The following is a 19,710-nucleotide window of genomic DNA, read 5'->3' as shown; positions in this document are numbered from 1 at the left end:
CATTTTTCCTGAAGCATGAACATGATATAGTTTCATTACCTATTACTTATTGATTTTCCAGATGATTCTGCCTTTTGACTCTCGCTTCCATTCTGTATCATCTTAGCTTGACCTTTTGCCTGTCACATTCAAGAGTAAACAATTTTATTTCTAAAGCAGCTTTATTTATTACCTTGGAATAAACATAAATGTACAACTATAAGGAGATATGACATCAAATGGACATTTGACTTGAACAATCATTTGAATTATCTGTTGCTTAGTCAAGCATAAAATAATAGATCTAAAATAGATTTTGTAGCTGTAAAGTCTCAGAGGCCAAAATTGCCCCTCTCCTCAAGGCTTGTTACCATCGCAAATCGGCAGCCACGCTGCGGAGTGGAGTGGCTGCTGACTTTTCGTGGAATGGCTACTGATAGCCCAATTGCCCTTTCAAGGTTTCCCGGCGGTCCCCCAATCACCCCTCTGCCTCTGGCTGCGCTGCTGCTGATCCATGTTAAGTGCGTCATCACCGATCTATCCCCCCCCCCCACACCCACCCACCAGACGGCAAAATTCTGCTCTGAAAATATTCGACCCGCCTGGCAGTGCCAAAAGCAGTTTTTTCCCAGTGGTCCAGTGAGTTTGTGGCCTCTGCAGCGGCGGTGCGACTTCCTTTAAGGGGAGGATGCACTGCCGCCATGTTTTCATTTTTGTTGTCCAACTGCCATGTTGGCCTGACAATTATTCCCCCGGGTTCGGCCGGGCTGCCAATAGGCAGCCTGGCACCCCATCTGGCCCGGCCGAAACCCTCCCTGGTGGCCCAGTGGACGGAAGTTTTAAAATCGCGAATGCTCTCCCCTTTAAGTGAAGGGGAGAGCCGTGGTTACGTGGTGCCATGACGATGTCATCGCGGTGGTCACTCCACAATCACCCCCCCTCCCAACTTCGACCCCTCAGTTGTTGCCAACGCCACGTATCCGCCCCTCAAGTGTAGTCACCGCCCCCATTAAGAGCGACCTCCGCATCTAAATTTAAAAAAAACAGCAAAGATCGGAATTTCACTCAAGAGACGACCTCAACCACAGCTGCGGTAAAAACCATTGAAACAGGGTGCGTGCGTGGACCAATTTCGGCCCCTCAGTTTCTAGACAGAGCAGTATTCCTTTATCAAATATACTTAACAGTGCATAAACATTTTTTGAATGTTTGAAAATTATGAGGACAATTTCAGTGCTTCTGGATATCAACAGGAAATATATCAAATTAGCAAAATGTGAATACTATAATAAAGATTGTTCGTTATCTAGCAGCTCTGGTGTAATGGGAAATTCTTCAGGCAATATCTCTCACAGATGCACACACACCAACCGTGGATCACGTAAAATTATGGCACATGACATACCCGACAATATCTTGCAACAATAACAGCCCAAAATATTTGTTTCTATGGTCTAGAACCTCCACATTTGGGCTTATCGCCCAAAAATGGGCGTTATTTCCGGCGGTGGGCAGTAAAAAAGGGTTTTAAGATCGCTGGCTTCTCGCCCAATCTCAAAGCACCTAGTCTCCATTTTTGAAAATTGGCGTTACCGCGAGCGACATGAAAATTTTTTGACCTTCTGCCGTAAAGTATGGCTGTCTTTAGCAACGGCATGGCAACGCTCTATTCCCGCGATTCAGGTGGTCAAGGGTCATCATGACTTGCGCAGAAGAGGAGAGAGAGAGAGGCACTGAAGGCGTGTGTGGCTGTGGTGTGTGCTTGTCTGGCTGTTGTGGGATCACGAGGGAGATTCACCAGTAGCAAAAAGCCTACTAAGCACCAAGAACATAGTTGGCACTGAGTTTTTGTCCAACAAATAAGATATAACATGAAAGGGATGGATGAGGACCTGGAGCTGGTAGCCATGAACACTGGTGGCAGAGGGCTCCCAGTGGTCTCGGAGCACAGCACAGCATCCCAAGGTGCCGCACCCCCATTGCCAACCACACGAGAGCCAGCAACAACATCTTGCTTCTGGCTCGGAGCACATTCCACCTCGGGACCATCCTCTCCCGTATCCGTCCAAGCAGCATTTCGGCTGTCACCCGTTGTCCCCCCCCCCAGCCTCAATGAAGCATCGCCTGAGGAGCTCCTCGGCTAGGCGGTTTGGAGTCAGGAGGGGAAGGGGTAGAGATGGGTAGGAGAAGCAAGGTTGTGGGGGGGGGGGGGGTGGGGGGGGTGGAGGGTTGGTTTGTACAGAAATGCTGATTTCAGACTAATGTTCGGTTTAAATGTTTTTTATTTAACAAAACCTTGTAGTGCATTGGCTCAGATAGCTGCACCGTTACATGCTGGTGATTCCTTATCAAAGGGTATAATGACACTTAACTTCAATCAACTTAAATTAACTGTCACCAAGGTGATGCACACCATTGACGTATTACCTGCACACCCAGCAGTGTGTCAGCCTTGTAAATAACATTCATTGATGAGCTCCTGACATAAGGCTCTTGCAGCTATCATGCCACCACGGTCCCTTTCATGCTGTTTACAGGGGGGAGGGGGCATGGCTTCAGTGTCAGCCTGATTGTCTGGGCCGATGTCAGCGTCGTCCTCCTCATCCTCTCTCTGGTGAGGTGGACTGTCAGACTCATCAGGCAATTCTTGTCCCCTCCTGATAGTCAAGTTGTGCAGCATGGAGCACACCACCACGAATTGAGCTATTTGCGGTATTGTGGTATTGGAGCTCGCCACCTGAATGGTCCAGGCATCTGAAGCGCTGCTTAAGCACTCCCAATGGTTTTCTCCACAATATTGCGAGTTGCTCTGTGGCTCTCATTGTATCACCTCTTGGCTTCGGTGTGGGTGTCACGCAGGGGGGTCATCAGCCTGGTGGCGAGGCCCTATCCTTTGTCACCAAGCATCCAGCATTGACCTTGTGGCTGATTGTTAAACAAGTCAGATACAGTGCTCTCACGCAGGATGTGAGCATCATGGATGCTGCCCGGAAATTGAGCATTCACTGCCAGTATAATTTGTTGGTGGTCGACAACCAGTTGGACATTCAGGGAGTGGAATCCCTTGCGGTTACTGAAAACCTCTGCATACTGAAAAGGTGCCCGTATCGCGATGTGCATACAGTCTATTGCTCCCTGCGCCTTGGGGAAGTTTGCAATTCTGGAAAATCCTAGAGCCCTCTCACTCTGTGCCTCCCTGGTCATAGGGAAGCTGATCAAGTCCCTCCTGCGTGTGTACAGGGCTTCAGTGACCTGTCTAATGCAGCGATGTATGGCATGCTGAGAAAGTCCGCAAATGTCTCCAGCTGTGGCCTGAAAAGAACCCGAGGCATAGAACGACAGTGCCGCGGTGACTTTGACAGACAGTGCAGTACTGATGGTGCTGGCAGGCTGTAGATCTGCCCTTATCATCTGGCATACCTCAGTGATAACTTCTTTGTGGAAGCGCAGTCTCCGAAGGCAGGTGGTGTCGGGCAAGTCGAGGTAAGGATGCTTCTCCTTGTACTTGCAGGGGGCGTAACGTCTAGTTCTCCTCATCAGTCTTACATTGGGCACATAATGCAGTGGAGCGTTTCTTTGGCGAGGTTGAGTCTGCTGCATGTAATTGGTCACCAAGAGAGGGTGAGAAAGGACAGGCCCCATTGCAGTAGTTCTCTGTTTTCCACTGATTGCTCACAAACAAGGAATGCCCCGACAAAGACACCTCTTCAATTCCAATCGGTCACAGTGTGGTCAAGATGTTTTTAGAGATATTCACATCAACTCCAACCTGCAGAGCATATCCAAACTCCGTGAAGGTTGAAGCACAGCAGCCTTTTAAAGGATGCGACATGTGATTAGTTCCACTTTTTCTGGGTGGTTTCTTGGGTGAGCGATATTGTGGGCAAGGTAATGAAATTGACGCTGGGCGATCTCATGGCCATTAGTTTCAGTAAATATGCTCTTTACGACAAAGAAAACTGGGCGGGCGCTAACATTGAATCTCGGCGTTAAGTACATGAGGAAAGTAACGCTCGGCGATAAGTTTCCTAAAAATGCCCGTCAGTTTCCATTTTGTGCCAAAATGGGCAATATATGGGCGTTAAATGTCATTTCAGTGGTAAAATGGGTGTTAAGTGGATGTTAAGTATGCAAAAAAAGTGGGGTTTCTAGCCCCATGTTCTTCATACAAACTAAAAATGAAGGGAGTTTCAAGAGATGCAATACAAGTCTAACTATCCATATTCTCACTGATCAGCGAGGATCTTTGTGCGAGACCACTGCAAGAAGCAGTCGGAGAAAAATCAACGATTATCAGTGGGGAACAGTGAGGGGAAGCACTGATCATTGATGGGGAGCATTGCCCCATTCACCTCTCCCCTTGATGATCAGTGCCCTCTCACTGCTCCCCATTGATGATCAGTGTCCCCTCATTACTCCCCATTGATGATCAGTGCCAACTCACTGCTCCCTACAGACAATTTGTGCCGTTCTCAAGCCTCGCTACAGATGATCAGTGCTCCCCCCGTCACTGCTCCCCAAAATGATCAGTGTCCCGCCCCCACATTACTCTACAAGGATGATCAGTTTCACCTCCCCATCCCACTTCACCGCTCCCGAAAGACGATCAGTGCTTACACCATAACTGTTATCAACAGATGGTCTTTGCCCCCTCTTAATCCCCACTGATCCCTATAGAGAATTAATGCCCCTCACACTGCTCCGCAATGATCGTATGTAGGGAGAAGTGAGGGGGGCACTGATCATCAGTTGGAAGCAGTGACTGGGGCAATGATCGTCTGTGGGGAGCAGTGAGGGGACACTGATCATTTGCACGAAGCCCTGAGGGGGGTGTGGAACTAATCATCTGTAGGGAGCAGTGAGGGGGCACAGATCGTCTGCAGGGAACAATGATCCTCAGTGGAGTGCAGTGAGGGGGCACGGATCATCAGTGGGGAGCAGTGAGGGGGGCTCTGATCGTCTGTACGGAGCAGCGAGGGGGCACTGATCTTTAATGGGGAGCAGTGAGGGTGGCTCTGATAGTCCGTAGGGAACAGTGAGGGGGCAGGGATCATCTGTAGGGAGCAGTGAGGGGGCACTGAGCATCAGTGGGGTGCAGTAAGGGGGCACAGATCATCATTGGGAGCAGTGAGGGGGGCACTTATCTTTAGTGGGGAGCAGTGAGGGGGCACGGTTCATCTGTAGAAAGCAGTGAGGGGGACACTGATCATCAGTGGGAGCAGAGAGGGGGCCATTGATCATTAATGGGGAGCAGTGAGGGGGCATTGATCGTCTGTCGAGAGCAATGAGGTGGGCACTGATCGTCAGTGGGGAGCAGTGAGAGGGCATTGATCGTCTGTCGAGAGCAGTGAGGGGCGCACTGATCGTCAGTGGGGAGCAGTGTGGAGGCACTGATCGTCTGCAGAGAGCAGAGAGGGGGGCACTGATCTTTAGTGGGGAGTAGTGAGGGGGCACTGATCTTTAGTGGGGAGCAGTGAGCGGCACTGATCTTTAGTGGGGAGCAGTGGGGGGGGCACTGATCTTCAGTGGGAAGCAGTGAGGGGGCACTGATCTTTAGTGGGGAGCAGTGAGGGGGGCACTGATCTTTAGTGGGGAGCAATGAGGGGGCACTGATCTTTAGTGGGAAGCAGTGAGGGGAGCACTGATCTTTAGTGGGAAGCAGTGAGGGGGGCACTGATCTTTAGTGGGAAGCAGTGAGAGGGGCACTGATCTTTAGTGGGGAGCAGTGAGGGGGCACTGATCTTCAGTGGGAAGCTGTGAGGGGACACTGTTCATCAGTGGGGAGCAGTGAGGGGGCACTGATCATCTGCACGGAGCATTGAGGGGAGCACTGATCGTCAGTGGGGTGCAGTGAGAGGGACAGTGATCGTCTGTACGGAGCAGTGAGGGGGGCACAGATCATCAGTGGGGAGAAGTGAGGGGACAGTGATCCTCAGCGAAAACTGTGAGGAAGGCACTGATCATCAGTGGGGAGCAGTGCGGGGGGCACTGATTGTCTGTAGGGAGCAGTGAAGGCACTTTGATTGTTTGTAGGAAACAGTGAAGAGGGACTGATCATCAGTGGGGAACAGTGAGGTGTCACTTGTCATGTATTTAACTGTCATTGTAACCCATGTATAAAATGACCTAAGTTGTACACTGAGAGAACATTGATCACTAGGTGGTGAACTTGTGGGAGACATTCCTGAGCTAGACTTTAAGTATAAAAGGGGAAGCTCCACCCACCTTCATCACTTCAGTGCTGGCTAATAAAGGTTACTGGTCACAGAGTGATCTTTTTTCAAGTATGGGCCTTGTGTGCATTTATACTGTATAGTAAGGACTTAACAGTGGCGACGAGAAACTGGGATTTAAACCACGCGAGCATGACCACGAGCAGCACAGATGAGTTGGTGATGATTGGGATGATTTTATTGAGAGACTACAGCAAAGTTTCATCACGAAGGAATGGCTGGGACAGGATTCGGCCGACAAACGCAGGGCTCATCTCCTGACGGTTTGTGGATTCTGGACGCACTCCCTGATGAAGTACCTTCTAGCGCCAGAGAAGCCGGCGGACAAGACTTTTGAAGAGCTCAGTAAGTTGATCGGGGAACACTATAAACCGGCGAGCAGCATGCACATGGCGAGACACCAGTTTTACACGCAGCGGCGCTTTGATGGCCCAGACATTTATCTCAGGGGAGGAAGAGACCAGAATGATGTTTGCCAAAAATCTTGGTTTAAATGCAGCAAATGGACAAGGAATCAACATTGTTAACTCGGCACACAGTTCTCCAGGCAGACAGGTGCAATCGGACATGCCCGAGCATGTAGTCGAACCCAAAGGGGGAATTTAACAGAGACAATTGCTAGCTGAACGGCAATTCATGCCATCGCAAGGGACAATGCGGCCAGTAATGGGGTCATCAACACCTGTCAATGGTGCGCTTAAGGACAGTTACAGAGACAGTCAGGGACGATCGACTGGTAATGGACCTTTTGTTTCCAACAACGGTTCATGTTGGAGATGTGGAGGCAAACACACAGCCAGAGCTTGCAGGTATCAGCAATATACCTGCAGAAACTGCAACGTCAGCGGTCGCTTGGCGCGAATGCACAGGAAGCCTGCAGCCAGGTTGATGTACGAGGAGGACGGGCCCGATATAAGCTCTACAAGGCCAAATGGACACCGGGGGAAATCACTGGAAGCTGAAGTTCAGCGAGTTCATGTGGAGCACATATACAGTTCATACACCAGGACGCCACCGATAACGATGAAAGTGCTCCTCAATGGCATCCCAGTATCAATGGAGCTCGACACAGGGGCCAGCCAGTCCCTGATGAGTATCAAACAGTTCGACAAGTTGTGGGCATCCAAGGCCAGGAGGCCAAAATTATTTCATGGTCATGGCTGTTGAAGCTTTTGAAAGCGAAGGCTCACCCGTGACAGCCCGTCAGATCAAAGTCTGGACAAATAGAGACCTGCTACTGTCTTTAGTCAAGAAATGTGTCCTGAATGGGGACTGGGCAGCCACGTATGGGGCATGCCCTGAGGAATTCAAACCATTTCACAGGTGCAAGGATGAACTCTCGATTTAGGCCGATTGCCTACTATGGGGAAACCGAGTAGTCAAGCCCCAGATGGGCAGAGAGATGTTCACCAGAGAACTCCACAATGAGCACCCGGGCATTGTCATGATGAAAGCAATTGCCAGGTCATATGTTTGGTGGCTAGGGATAGATGCAGACCTGGAACTTTGTGTTCGCAGGTGCAACACGTGTGCGCAGCTGGGCAATGCGCCCAGGGAAGCCCCCCTTAGCCCCTGGTCCTGGCCTGCCAAGCCATGGTCACACATCCATGTGGACTACGCAGGTCCTTTCATGGGAAAAATATTTTTGGTTGTAGTCGACCAAATGGATCAAGTGTGACATTCTCAATTCAAGCACATCCTCTGCCACGGTAGAAGGTCTACGGGCAATATTCACCGCCCATGGTCTACCGGACGTCTTGGTCAGCGACAATGGCCCGTGCTTTACACGCATTGAATTCCAGGACTTCATGGCAGGCAATGGAATCAACCATGTCAGAATGGCACCGTTCGAGCCGGCCTCAAATGGCCAGGTGGAACGAGCAGTGCAGATAATCAAACAGGGGATGCTCAGAATCCAAGGGGGGGTCCCTACAAAGCCACTTATCACGCCTCCTGTTAGCCAATAGATCCAGACCACACTCGCTCACAGGGGTCCCACCCGCAGAGCTGCTAATGAAAAGGACGCTCAAAACCAGGTAATCCCTCATACACCCCACCATGAAAGAAATTGTTGAGAGCAGGCGCCAGTCACAATGTGACTACCATGACTGGAATGCGAGGGCGCGATGTATTGATGTCAATGACCCTGTCTTTGTCCTCAACTATGCTGCAGGGCCTAAATGGCTCGCAGGCACTGTGATTGCCAAAGAGGGGAATAGGATTCTGGTAGTTAAACTTACCAATGGACAAATCTGCCGCAAACACGTGGCTCAAACAAAAAGGAGGTTCAGCAACCCCATAGAAGAAGCAGAGGAAGAACACGATGTCGAGTTTACTCCACCACAGGTGACCGAACATCGGAACCAAGTGGAGAAGAGCCCAGTCACTGTGGGCAGTCCGGACAGGCCTGAGGCACCGCAAACAGCAGACACTCAGGCCAGCGCCCAACGACCGGAGCCCCAACTCATGCGCTCGACAAGGGAGCGTAAACCACCAGAGAGACTTAACCTGTGATCCCAATAAGACTTTGGGGAGGGGGGTGGGGGGGAGAAGTGATGTCATGTATTTAACTGTCATTGTAACCCATGTATAAACTGACCGAAGTTGTACACTGAGAACATTGACCACTAGGTGGTGAACTTGTCCGAGACAGTCCTAACCTGGACTTTCAGGTACAAAAGTGGAAGCTCTACCCACTTTCATTACTTCAGTGCTGGTTAGTAAAGGTTACTGGTCACAGAGTGACCTTCTCTCAAGTGTGGGCCTTGTGTTCATTTACACTGTATAGTAAGGACATATTAGGGGAGGGAGAGAGACCTGCAGTGATCACTGATCTGCAGTGGGGAGCTGTGAGGGGGCACTGATCGTCTCTAGGGAACAGTGAGGGGGCACTGATCATCAGTGGGGAGCAGTGAGGGGGCACTGATCATCTGTAGAGAGCAGTGAGTGGGCACTGATTGTCTCTAGGGAACAGTGAGGGGGCACTGATCATCAGTGGGGAGCAATGAGGGGGCACTGATCATCTGTATGGAGCAGTGGGGGGAGCACTGATCATCTGTAGGGAGCAGTGAGGGGGCACTGATCGTCTCTAGGGAACAGTGAGGGGGCACTGATCTGCACTGGGGAGCAGTGAGGGGGGCACTAATCATCTGTAGGGAGCAGTGAGGGAGGCACACCATCTGTAGGGAACAGTGAGGGGGCACTGATCTGCAGTGGGGAGCAGTGAGGGGGGCACTGAACGTCTGTAGGGAGCAGTGAGGGGGCACTGGTCATGAGTGGGAGCAGTGAGGGTGGCACTGATCATCAGTGGGGAGCAGTGAGGGGGCACTGATCATCAGTGGGGAGCAGTGAGGGGGGCACTGACCGTCTGTAGGGAGCAGCGAGAGTGAAATATAGAAACATAGAAAATAGGTGCAGGAGTAGGCCATTCGGCCCTTCGTGCCTGCACCACCATTCAATAAGATCATGGCTGATCATTCCCTCAGTACCCCTTTTCTGCTTTCTCTCCATACCCCTTGATCCCCTTAGCCATAAGGGTCACATCTAACTCCCTCTTGAATATATCCAATGAACTGGCATCAACAGCTCTCTGCGGCAGGAAATTCCACAGGTTAACAAGTGAGTGAAGAAGTTTCTCCTCATCTCAGTCCTAAATGGCCTACCCCTTATCCGAAGACAGTGTCCCCTGGTTCTGGAATTCCCCAACATCGGGAACACTCTACCCGCATCTAACCTGTCCCGTCTCGTCAGAATCTTGTATGTTTCTATGAGATCCCCTCTCATCCTTCTAAACTCCAATGTATAAAGGCCCAGTTGATCCAGTCTCTCCTCATATGTCAGTCCAGCCATCCCGGGAATCAGTCTTGTGAACCTTCGCTGCACTCCCTGAATAGCAAGAACGTCCTTCCTCAGATTAGGAGACCAAAACTGAACACAATATTCCAGGTGAGGCCTCACCAAGGCCCTGTACAACTACAGTAAGACCTCCCTGCTCCTATACTCAAATCCCCTTGCTATGAAGGCCAACATACCATTTGCCTTCGTCACCGCCTGCTGTACCTGTATGCCAACTTTCAATGACTGATGAACCATGACATCAGGTCTCGTTGCACCTCCCCTTTTCCTAATCTGCTGCTATTCAAATCATATTCTGTCTTCACGTTTTTGCCCCCAAAGTGGATAACCTCACATTTATTCACATTATACTGCATCGACCATGCATTTGCCCACACACCTAACCTGTCCAAGTCACCCTGCAGCCTCTCAGCGTCCCCTTTACAGCTCACACCGCCACCCAGTTTAGTGTCATCTGCAAACTTGGAGATAGTGCACTCAATTCCTTCATCTAAATCATTGATGTATATTGTAAAGAGCTGGGGTCCCAGCACGGAGCCCTGCGGCACTCCATTAGTCACTGCCTGCCATTCTGAAAAGGACCCGTTTATCCTGACTCTCTGCTTCCTGTCTGCCAGCCAGTTCTCTATCCACGTCAGTATATTACCCCCAATACCATGTGCTTTGACTTTGCACACCAATCTCTTGTGAGGGACCTTGTTAATAGCCTTTTGAAAGTCCAAATACATCACATCCACTGGTTCTCTCTTGTTCACTCCACTCTACTAGTTACAGCCCCAAAAAATTCCAGAAGATTTGTCAAGCATGATTTCTGCTTCATAAATCCATGGTGACTTGGACCAATCCTGTCACTGCTTTCCAAATGCGCTGCTATTTTATCCTTAATAATTGATTCCACCGATTTCCCCACGACTGATGTCAGGCTAACCGGTCTATAATTACCTGCTTTCTCACTCCCTCCTTTTTTAAATCATGGTATTATATTAGCTACCCTCCAGTCCATAGGGACTGACCCAGAGTTGATAGACTGTTGGAAAATGATCACCAATGCATACACTATTTCTAGGGCCACTTTCTTAAGTACTCTGGGATGCAGACTATCACCCCGGAGATTTATCGGCCTTCAATCCCATCAATATCCCTAACACAATTTCCCGCCTAATAATCCTTCCGTTCCTCCTTCTCACTCGACACTCGGTCCCCTAGTACTTCCGGAAGATTCATTGTGTCTTCCTTCGTGAAGACAGAACCAAAGTATTTGTTCAATTGGTCTGCCATTTCTTTGTTCCCCATTATAAATTTACCTGAATCCGACTGCAAGGGACCTACGTTTGTCTTCACTAATCTTTTTCTCTTCACATATCTATAGAAGCTTTTGCAGTCAGTTTTTATGTTCCCAGCAAGCTTCTTATCGTACTCTATTTTCTCCCTCTAAATTAAACCCTTTAACATCTGTAGTGGGGAAAATGCTTGAAACTATCATTAAGGAAGAAATAGCGGGACATCTGGATAGGAATAGTGCAATCAAGCAGATGCAGCATGGATTCATGAAAGGGAAATCATGTTTAACGAACTTACTGGAATTCTTTGAGGATATAACGAGCATGGTGGATAGAGGTGTACCGATGGATGTGGTGTATTTAGATTTCCAAAAGGCATTCGATAAGGTGCCACACAAAAGGTTACTACAGAAGATAAAGGTACGCGGAGTCAGAGGAAATGTATTAGCATGGATAGAGAATTGGCTGGCGAACAGAAAGCAGAGAGTCGGGATAAATGGGTCCTTTTCCGGTTGGAAATCAGTGGTTAGTGGTGTGCCACAGGGATCAGTGCTGGGACCACAACTGTTTACAATATACATAGATGACCTAGAAGAGGGGACAGAGTGTAGTGCAACAAAATTTGCAGATGACACTAAGATTAGTGGGAAAGCGGGTTGTGTAGAGGACTCAGAGAGACTGCAAGGAGATTTGGATAGGTTAAGTGAATAGGCTAAGGTTTGGCAGATGGAATACAATGTCAGAAAGTGTGAGGTCATCCACCTTGGGAAAAAAAACAGTAAATGGGAATATTATTTGAATGGGAGAAATTACAACATGCTGTGGTGCAAAGGGACCTGGGGGTCCTTGTGCATGAAACTCTTTTAGGAAACCGAAAATCGGGGCCAACAAATCAGCCAGACAGGGAGCGAGTGACTGAACGGTGGAACCAAACTGGGACTACAAAGTACTCCACCTTGCCGGGCACAACATCCAGCGCCGACCGTCCTACCGTGCACACACCACCCACAACGATTGCTTGTGTGTGTACATACGTACGACACGTCGTGTGTTGGCCTCTGTCTCTGTCTCTCTCTCTCTCTCTCTCTCTGTGTGTGAGCGTGTGTTGCACGAGCACCGGGAAACCATCAGGACAGAAGGATCACGAGGATAAAGTTGTGCTTTAAACAGAACGCCCGAACAGGAACTTGAACCCTGGACCCTCAGATTAAAAGTCTGATGCTCTACTGACTGAGCTATCCAGGCTCTTCCAAAAGGTTAGTTTGCAGGTGCAGCAGGTAATCAGGAAGGTAAATGGAATGTTGGCCTTCATTGCGAGAGGGATGGAGTACAAAAGCAGGGAGGTCTTGCTGCAACTATATAAGGTATTGGTAAGCCCGCACCTGGAGTACTGCGTGCAGTTTTGGTCACCTTACTTAAGGAAGGATATACTAGCTTTGGAAGGGGTACAGAGACGATTCACTAGGCTGATTCCAGAAATGAGGGGGTTACCTTATGATTGAGTAGACTGGGTCTTTACTCCTTGGAGTTCAGAAGGATGAGGGGTGATCTTATAGAAACATTTAAAATCATGAAAGGGATAGACAAGATAAAGGCAGAGAGGTTGTTTCCCTTGGTGGGGGAGACTAGAACTAGGGGGCACAGCCTCAAAATACGGAGGAGCCAATTTAAAACCGAGTTGAGAAAAAATTTCTTCTCCCAGAGGGTTGTGAATCTGTGGAATTCTCTGCCCAAGGAAGCAGTTGAGGCTAGCTCATTGAATGTTTTCAAGTCAAAGATAGATAGATTTTTAAGCAATAAGAGAATTAAGGGTTACGGGGAGAGGGCGGGTAAGTGGAGCTGAGTCCACGACCAGATCAGCCATGATCTTATTGAATGGCGGGGCAGGCTCGAGGGGCTAGATGGCCTACTCCTGTTCCTAATTCTTATGTCCTCCTCTGCTGAATTCTAAATTTCTCCCAGTCCTCAGGTTTGCTGATTTTTCTGCCAATTTATATGCCCCTTGGATTTAACACGATCCTTAATTTCTCTTGTTAGCCACTGTTGAGCCACCTTCCCTGTTTTATTTTTACTCCAGACAGGGATATACAATTGCTGAAGTTCATCCATGTGATCTTTAATTGTTTGCCATTGCCTATCCACCGTCAACCCTTTAAGTATCATTTGCCAGTTTATTCTAGCCAATTCACGCCTCAAACCATCGAAGTTACCTTTCCTTAAGTTCAGGACCTTAGTTTCTCAATTAACTGTGTCACTCTCCATCTTAATAAAGAATTCTACTATATTATGGTCACTCTACCCCAAGGAACCTCGCACAACAAGATTGCTAATTAGTCCTTTCTCATTACACATCACCCAGTCGAGGCTGGCCAGCTCCCTCGTTGGTTCCTCGACATATTGGTGGGGAAAACCATCCCTAATACACTCCAGGAAATCGTCCTCCATCGCATTGATACCAGTTTGTTTAGCCCAATCAATATGTAGATTAAAGTCACCCATGATAACTGCTGTACCTTTATTGCATGCATCCCTAATTTCTGGTTTGATGCTGTCCCCAACCTCACTACTACTGTTTAGTGGTCTGTACACAACTCCCACTCGCGTTTTCTGCTCTTTGGTATTCCGTAGCTCCACCCACACCGATTCCACATCATCCAAGCTAATGCCCTTTCTTACTATTGCATTAATTTCATCTTTAACCAGCAATGCCAACCCACCTCCTTTTCCTTTCTGTCCATCCTTCCTAAATGTTGAATATCCCCGGATGTTGAGTTCCCAGCATTGGTCACCCTGGAGCCATGTCTCCGTGATGCCAATTATGTCATACCCGTTAACTGATATCTGCACAGTTAATTCGTCCACCTTATACCGGATACTCATCGCATTGAGGCACAGAGCCTTCAGGCTTGACTTTCTAACACACTCTGCCCCCTTAGAATTTTGCTGTAATGTGGCTCTTTTTGTTTTTTGCCTTAGGTTTCTCGGCTCTCCAATTCTACGTTTCTTCTTTCAATCTTTTGCTTCTACCGCCATTCTACTTCCCTCTGTCTCCTTGCATAGGTTCCCATCCCCCTGCATATTAGTTTAACTCCTCACCAACAGCACTAGCAAACACTCCACCTAGGCCATTGGTTCAAGTCCTGCCCAGGTGCAGACCGTCCGGTTTGTACTGGTCCCACCTCCCCCAGAACCAGTTCCAATGTCCCAGGAATTTGAATCCCTCCCTTTTGCACCACTCCTCAAGCCACGTATTTATCTGGCACTGATAGTCAGTGTGGAGCAGTGAGGGGGGCACTGACCGTCTGTAGGGAGCAGTAAGGGGGCACTGATCATCAATGGGGAGCAGTGAGAGGGGCAGTGATCATCTGTAGGGAGCAGTGAGCTGGCACTGATCGTCTCTCGTAGCAGTGAGGGGGCACTGATCATCAATGGGGAACAGTGAGGGGGCACTGATCATCTGTAGGGAGAAGTGAGGGTGAAACATAGAAAATAGGTGCAGGAGTAGGCCATTCCCTCCTTCGAGGCTGAACCACCATTCAATAACATTGCGGCTGATCATTCCCTCAGTAACCATTTTCTGCTTTCTCTCCATAGCCCTTGATCCCCTTAGCCATAAGTGCCACATCTAACTCCCTCTTGAATATATCCAATGAACTGGCATCAACAACTCTAGGCAGTAGGGAATTCCACAGGTTAACAAGTGAGTGAAGCAGTTTCTCCTTATCTCAGTCCTAAATGGTCTACCCCTTATCCTAAGACTGTGTTCCCTGGTTTTGGACTTCCCCAACATCGGGAACATTCTACCAGCATCTAACCTGTCCCGTCCCGTCAGAATCTTTATGTTTCTATGAGATCCCCTCTCATCCTTCTAAACTCCAGTGAATAAAGGTCCAGTTGATCCAGTCTCTCCTCATATGTCAGTCCAGCCATCCCGGGAATCAATCTGGTGAACCTTCGCTGCACTCCCTGAATAGCAAGAACGTCCTTCCTCAGATTAGGAGACCAAAACTGAACACGATACTCCAGGTGAGGCCTCACCAAGGCCCTGTGCAACAGCAGCAAGACCTCCCTACTCCTATACTCAAATCCCCTACCTATGAAGGCCAACATACCATTTGCCTTCGTCACCGCCTGCTGTACCTGTATGCCAACTTTCAATGACTGATGAACCATGACACCCAGGTCTCGTTGCACCTCACCTTTTCCTAATCTGCCGGCAGTCAGATAATATTCTGTTTTTGCGTTTTTGCCACCAAAGTGGATAACCTCACATTTATCCACATTATACTGCATCTGCCATGCATTTGCCCACTCACCTAGCCTGTCCAAGTCACCCTGCAGCCTCTTAGCGTCCCCCTCACAGCTCACACCGCCATCCAGTTTAGTGTCATCTGCAAATGTGGAGATATTACACTCAATTCCTTCATCTAAATCATTGATGTATATTGTAAAGAGCTGGGGTCCCACTAGTCACTGCCTGCCATTCTGAAAAGGACCCGTTTATCCCAACTCTCTGCTTCCTGCCTGCCAATCAGTTGACTATCCACGTCAGTAAATTATCCCCAATACCATGTGCTTTAATTTTGCACACCAATCTCTTGTGAGGGACCTTGTCAAAAGCCTTTTGAAAGTCCAAGTACACCACATCCACTGGTTCTCCCTTGTCCACTCTACTAGTTACATCCTCAAAAAATTCCAGAAGATTTGTCAAGCATGATTTCCCCTTCATAAATCCATGCTGACTTGGACCGATCCTGTCACTGCTTTCCAAATGCGCTGCTATTTCATCCTTAATAATTGACTCCAACATTTTCCCCACGACTGATGTCAGGCTAACCAGTCTATAATTACCTGCTTTCTCTCTCCCTCCATTTTTAAAAAGTGGGGTCACATTAGGTACCCTCCAGTCCATAGGAACTGACCCAGAGTTGATAGACCGTTGGAAAATGATCAACAATGCATACACTATTTCTAGGGCCACTTCCTTAAGTACTCTGGGATGCAGACTATCACCCCGGGGATTTATCGGCCTTCAATCCCATCAATATCCCGAACACAATTTCCCGCCTAATAAGGATATCCTTCAGTTCCTCCTTCTCACTCGACCCTCGGTCCCCTAGTACTTCCGGAAGATTAATTGTGTCTTCCTTCGTGAAGACAGAACCAAAGTATTTGTTCAATTGGTCTGCCATTTCTTTGTTCCCCATTATAAATTCACCTGAATCCGACCGCAAGGGACCTACGTTTGTCTTCACTAATCTTTTTCTCTTCACATATCTATAGAAGCTTTTGAGTCGATTTTTATGTTCCCGACAAGCTTCTTCTTGTACTCTGTTTTCCGTCTCTTAATTAAACCCTTTGTTCTCCTCTGCTGAATTCTAAATTTCTCCCAGTCCTCAGGTCTGCTGCTTTTTCTGGCCAATTTATATGCCTCTTCCTTGGATTTAACACTATCCTTAATTTCTCTTGTTAGCCACGGTTGAGCCACCTTCCCTGTTTTATTTTTACTCCAGACAGGGATGTACAATTGTTGAAGTTCATCCATGTGATCTTTAATTGTTTGCCTATCCATCATCAACCCTTTAAGTATCATTTGCCAGTCTATTCTAGCCAATTCACGCCTCAAACAATCGAAGTTACCTTTCCTTAAGTTCAGGACCTTAGTTTCTGAATTAACTCCATCTTAATAAAGAATGCTACCATGTTATGGTCACTCTTCCCCAAGGGGCCTTGCACAACAAGATTGCTAATTAGTCCTTTCTCATTACACATCACCCAGTCTAGGATGGCCAGCTCCCAAGTTGGTTCCTCGACATATAGGTGGGGAAAACCATCCAGAATACATTCCAGGAAATCCTCCTCCACCGCATTGCTACCAGTTTGGTGAGCCCAATCAATATGTAGATTAAAGTCACCCATGATAACTGCTGTACCTTTATTGCATGCATCCCTAATTTCTTGTTTGATGCTGTACCCAACCTCACTACTACTGTTTGATGGTCTGTACACAACTCCCACTAGCGTTTTCTGCCCTTTGGTATTCCGTAGCTCTACCCATAACGATTCCACATCATCCAAACTAATGTCCCTTCTTACTATTGCATTAATGCCACCCCGCCTCCTTTTCCTTTCTGTCTATCCTTCCTAAATGTTGAATACCCCTGGATGTTCAGTTCCCAGCCTTGGTCACCCTGGAGCCATGTCTCCATGATGCCAACTACATCATATCCGTTAACTGCTATCTGCACAGTTAATTCGTCCACCTGATTCCGAATACTCCTCGCATTGAGGCACAGAGCCTTCAGGCTCGTCTTTCTAACACACTCTGCCCCCTTAGAATTTTGCTGCAATGCGGCCCTTTTTGTTTTTTGCCTTGGGTTTCTCTGCCCTCCACTTCTACTTTTCTTCTTTCTATCTTTTGCTTCTGCCCCATTCTACTTCCCTCTGTCTCCCTGCATTGGTTCCCATCCCCCTGCCATATAAGTTTAACTCCTCCCCAACAGCACTAGCAAACGCTCCCCCGAGGCCATTGGTTCCGTACTGCCCAGGTGCAGACCGGTTTGTATTGGTCCCACCTCCCCCAGAACCGGTTCCAATGTCCCAGGAATTTGAATCCCTCCCATTCGCACCACTCCTCAAGCCACGTATTCATCTGGCACTGATCATCAGTGGGGAGCAGTGAAGGGGGCACTGATCGTCTGTAGTAGCAGTGAGGGAGCACTGATCATCAATAGGGAGCAGTGAGGGGGGCAGTGATCATCAATAGGGAGCAGTGAGGGGGGCAGTGATCATCAATGGGTGCAGTGAGGGGGGCACTGATCATCAATGGGTGCAGTGAGGGGGGCACTGATCATCAATGGGTGCAGTGAGGGGGGCAGTGATCATCAATGGGTGCAGTGAGGGGGGCACTGATCATCAATGGGTGCAGTGAGGGGGCACTGATCATCAGTGAGCAGCAGTGAGGGGGCACTGATCATCAGTGGGGAACAGTGAGGGGGGCACTGATCAATGGGTGCAGTGAGGGGTGCCACTGATCATCAATGGGAGCAATGAGGGGAACACTGATCATCAGTGGGGTGCAGTGAGAGGGCACTGATCATCAATAGGGAGCAGTGAGGGGGGCAGTGATCATCAATGGGTGCAGTGAGGGGGGCACTGATCATCAATGGGGAGCAGTGAGGGGGGCACTGATCATCATTGGGAGCAGTGAGGGGGCACTGATCATCAATGGGAGCAGTGAGGGGGGGCACTGATCATCAATGGGGAGCAGTGAGGGGGGCACTGATCATCAATGGGGAACAGTGAGGGGGGCACTGATCATCAATGGGAACAGTGAGGGGGGCACTGATCATCAATGGGGAGCAGTGAAGGGGGCACTGATCATCATTGGGAGCAGTGAGGGGGCACTGATCATCAATGGGGAGCAGTGAGGGGGGCACTGATCATCAATAGGGAGCAGTGAGAGGGCAGTGATCATCAATGGGTGCAGTGCGAGGGCAGTGATCATCAATGGGTGCAGTGAGGGGTGGCACTGATCATCAATGGGGAGCAGTGAGGGGGGCAGTGATCATCAATAGGGAGCAGTGAGGGGGGCAGTGATCATCAATGGGTGCAGTGAGGGGGGCAGTGATCATCAATGGGTGCAGTGAGGGGGGCAGTGATCATCAATGGGGAGCAGTGAGGGGGGCACTGATCAATGGGTGCAGTGAGGGGTGGCACTGATCATCAATGGGTGCAGTGAGGGGGCACTGATCATCAATGGGAGCAATGAGGGGAACACTGATCATCAGTGGGGTGTAGTGAGAGGGGCACTGATCATCAATGAGTGCAGTGAGAGGGCACTGATCATCAATAGGGAGCAGTGAGGGGGGCAGTGATCATCAATGGGAACAGTGAGGGGGGCAGTGATCATCAATGGGGAGCAGTGAGGGGGGCAGTGATCATCTGTCGGGAACAGTGACGGAGCACTGATCGTTTATAGTAGCAGTGAGGGGGCACTGATTATCAATGGGGAGCAGTGAGGGGGTACTGATCATCAATGGGGAGCAGTGAGGGGGGCAGTGATCATCAATGGGGAACAGTGAGGGGGGCAGTGATCATCAATGGGGAACAGTGAGGGGGCACTGATCATCATTGGGGAGCAGTGAGGGGGGCAGTGATCATCAGTGGGGACAAGTGAGGGGGCAGTGATCCTCAGCGGGAACTGTGAGGTGCAACGGATCACCATGGGGAGCATTGCGGGAGCACTGATCATCAGTGGGGAGCAGTGAGGGAACACTGATCTTCAGTGGGGGGTCAGTGATCTTCAGTGGGAAGCTATGAGGGGGGACTGATCATCTGTAGGGAGCAGTGACGGGGATTGC

The 19,710-nt window shown here is 49.1% G+C and overlaps 1 protein-coding gene and 1 non-coding gene across 2 annotated transcripts in view; both read right to left on the bottom strand.

Moving 5' to 3' along the window:
* map9 (microtubule-associated protein 9) overlaps window positions 1–19,710 on the bottom strand; it is a 330,082-nt gene that overhangs the window by 97,028 nt on the left and 213,344 nt on the right. Inside the window, exon 9 of the mRNA XM_070871655.1 lies at window positions 40–119. Within this exon, the coding sequence (XP_070727756.1) occupies window positions 40–119 (80 nt within the window). The remainder of the gene's footprint in view (window positions 1–39; window positions 120–19,710) is intronic.
* On the bottom strand, window positions 12,520–12,592 carry trnak-uuu (transfer RNA lysine (anticodon UUU)). The gene has a single exon. It is a non-coding gene; the product is annotated as a tRNA-Lys (tRNA).

The sequence above is a fragment of the Pristiophorus japonicus genome, chromosome 2 (assembly GCF_044704955.1).
Source record: "Pristiophorus japonicus isolate sPriJap1 chromosome 2, sPriJap1.hap1, whole genome shotgun sequence".
Classification (NCBI taxonomy): Eukaryota; Metazoa; Chordata; class Chondrichthyes; family Pristiophoridae; genus Pristiophorus; species Pristiophorus japonicus.
The sequence above is the reverse complement of the archived record's forward strand: the minus strand, read 5'-3'. Positions and strand labels throughout refer to the sequence as shown.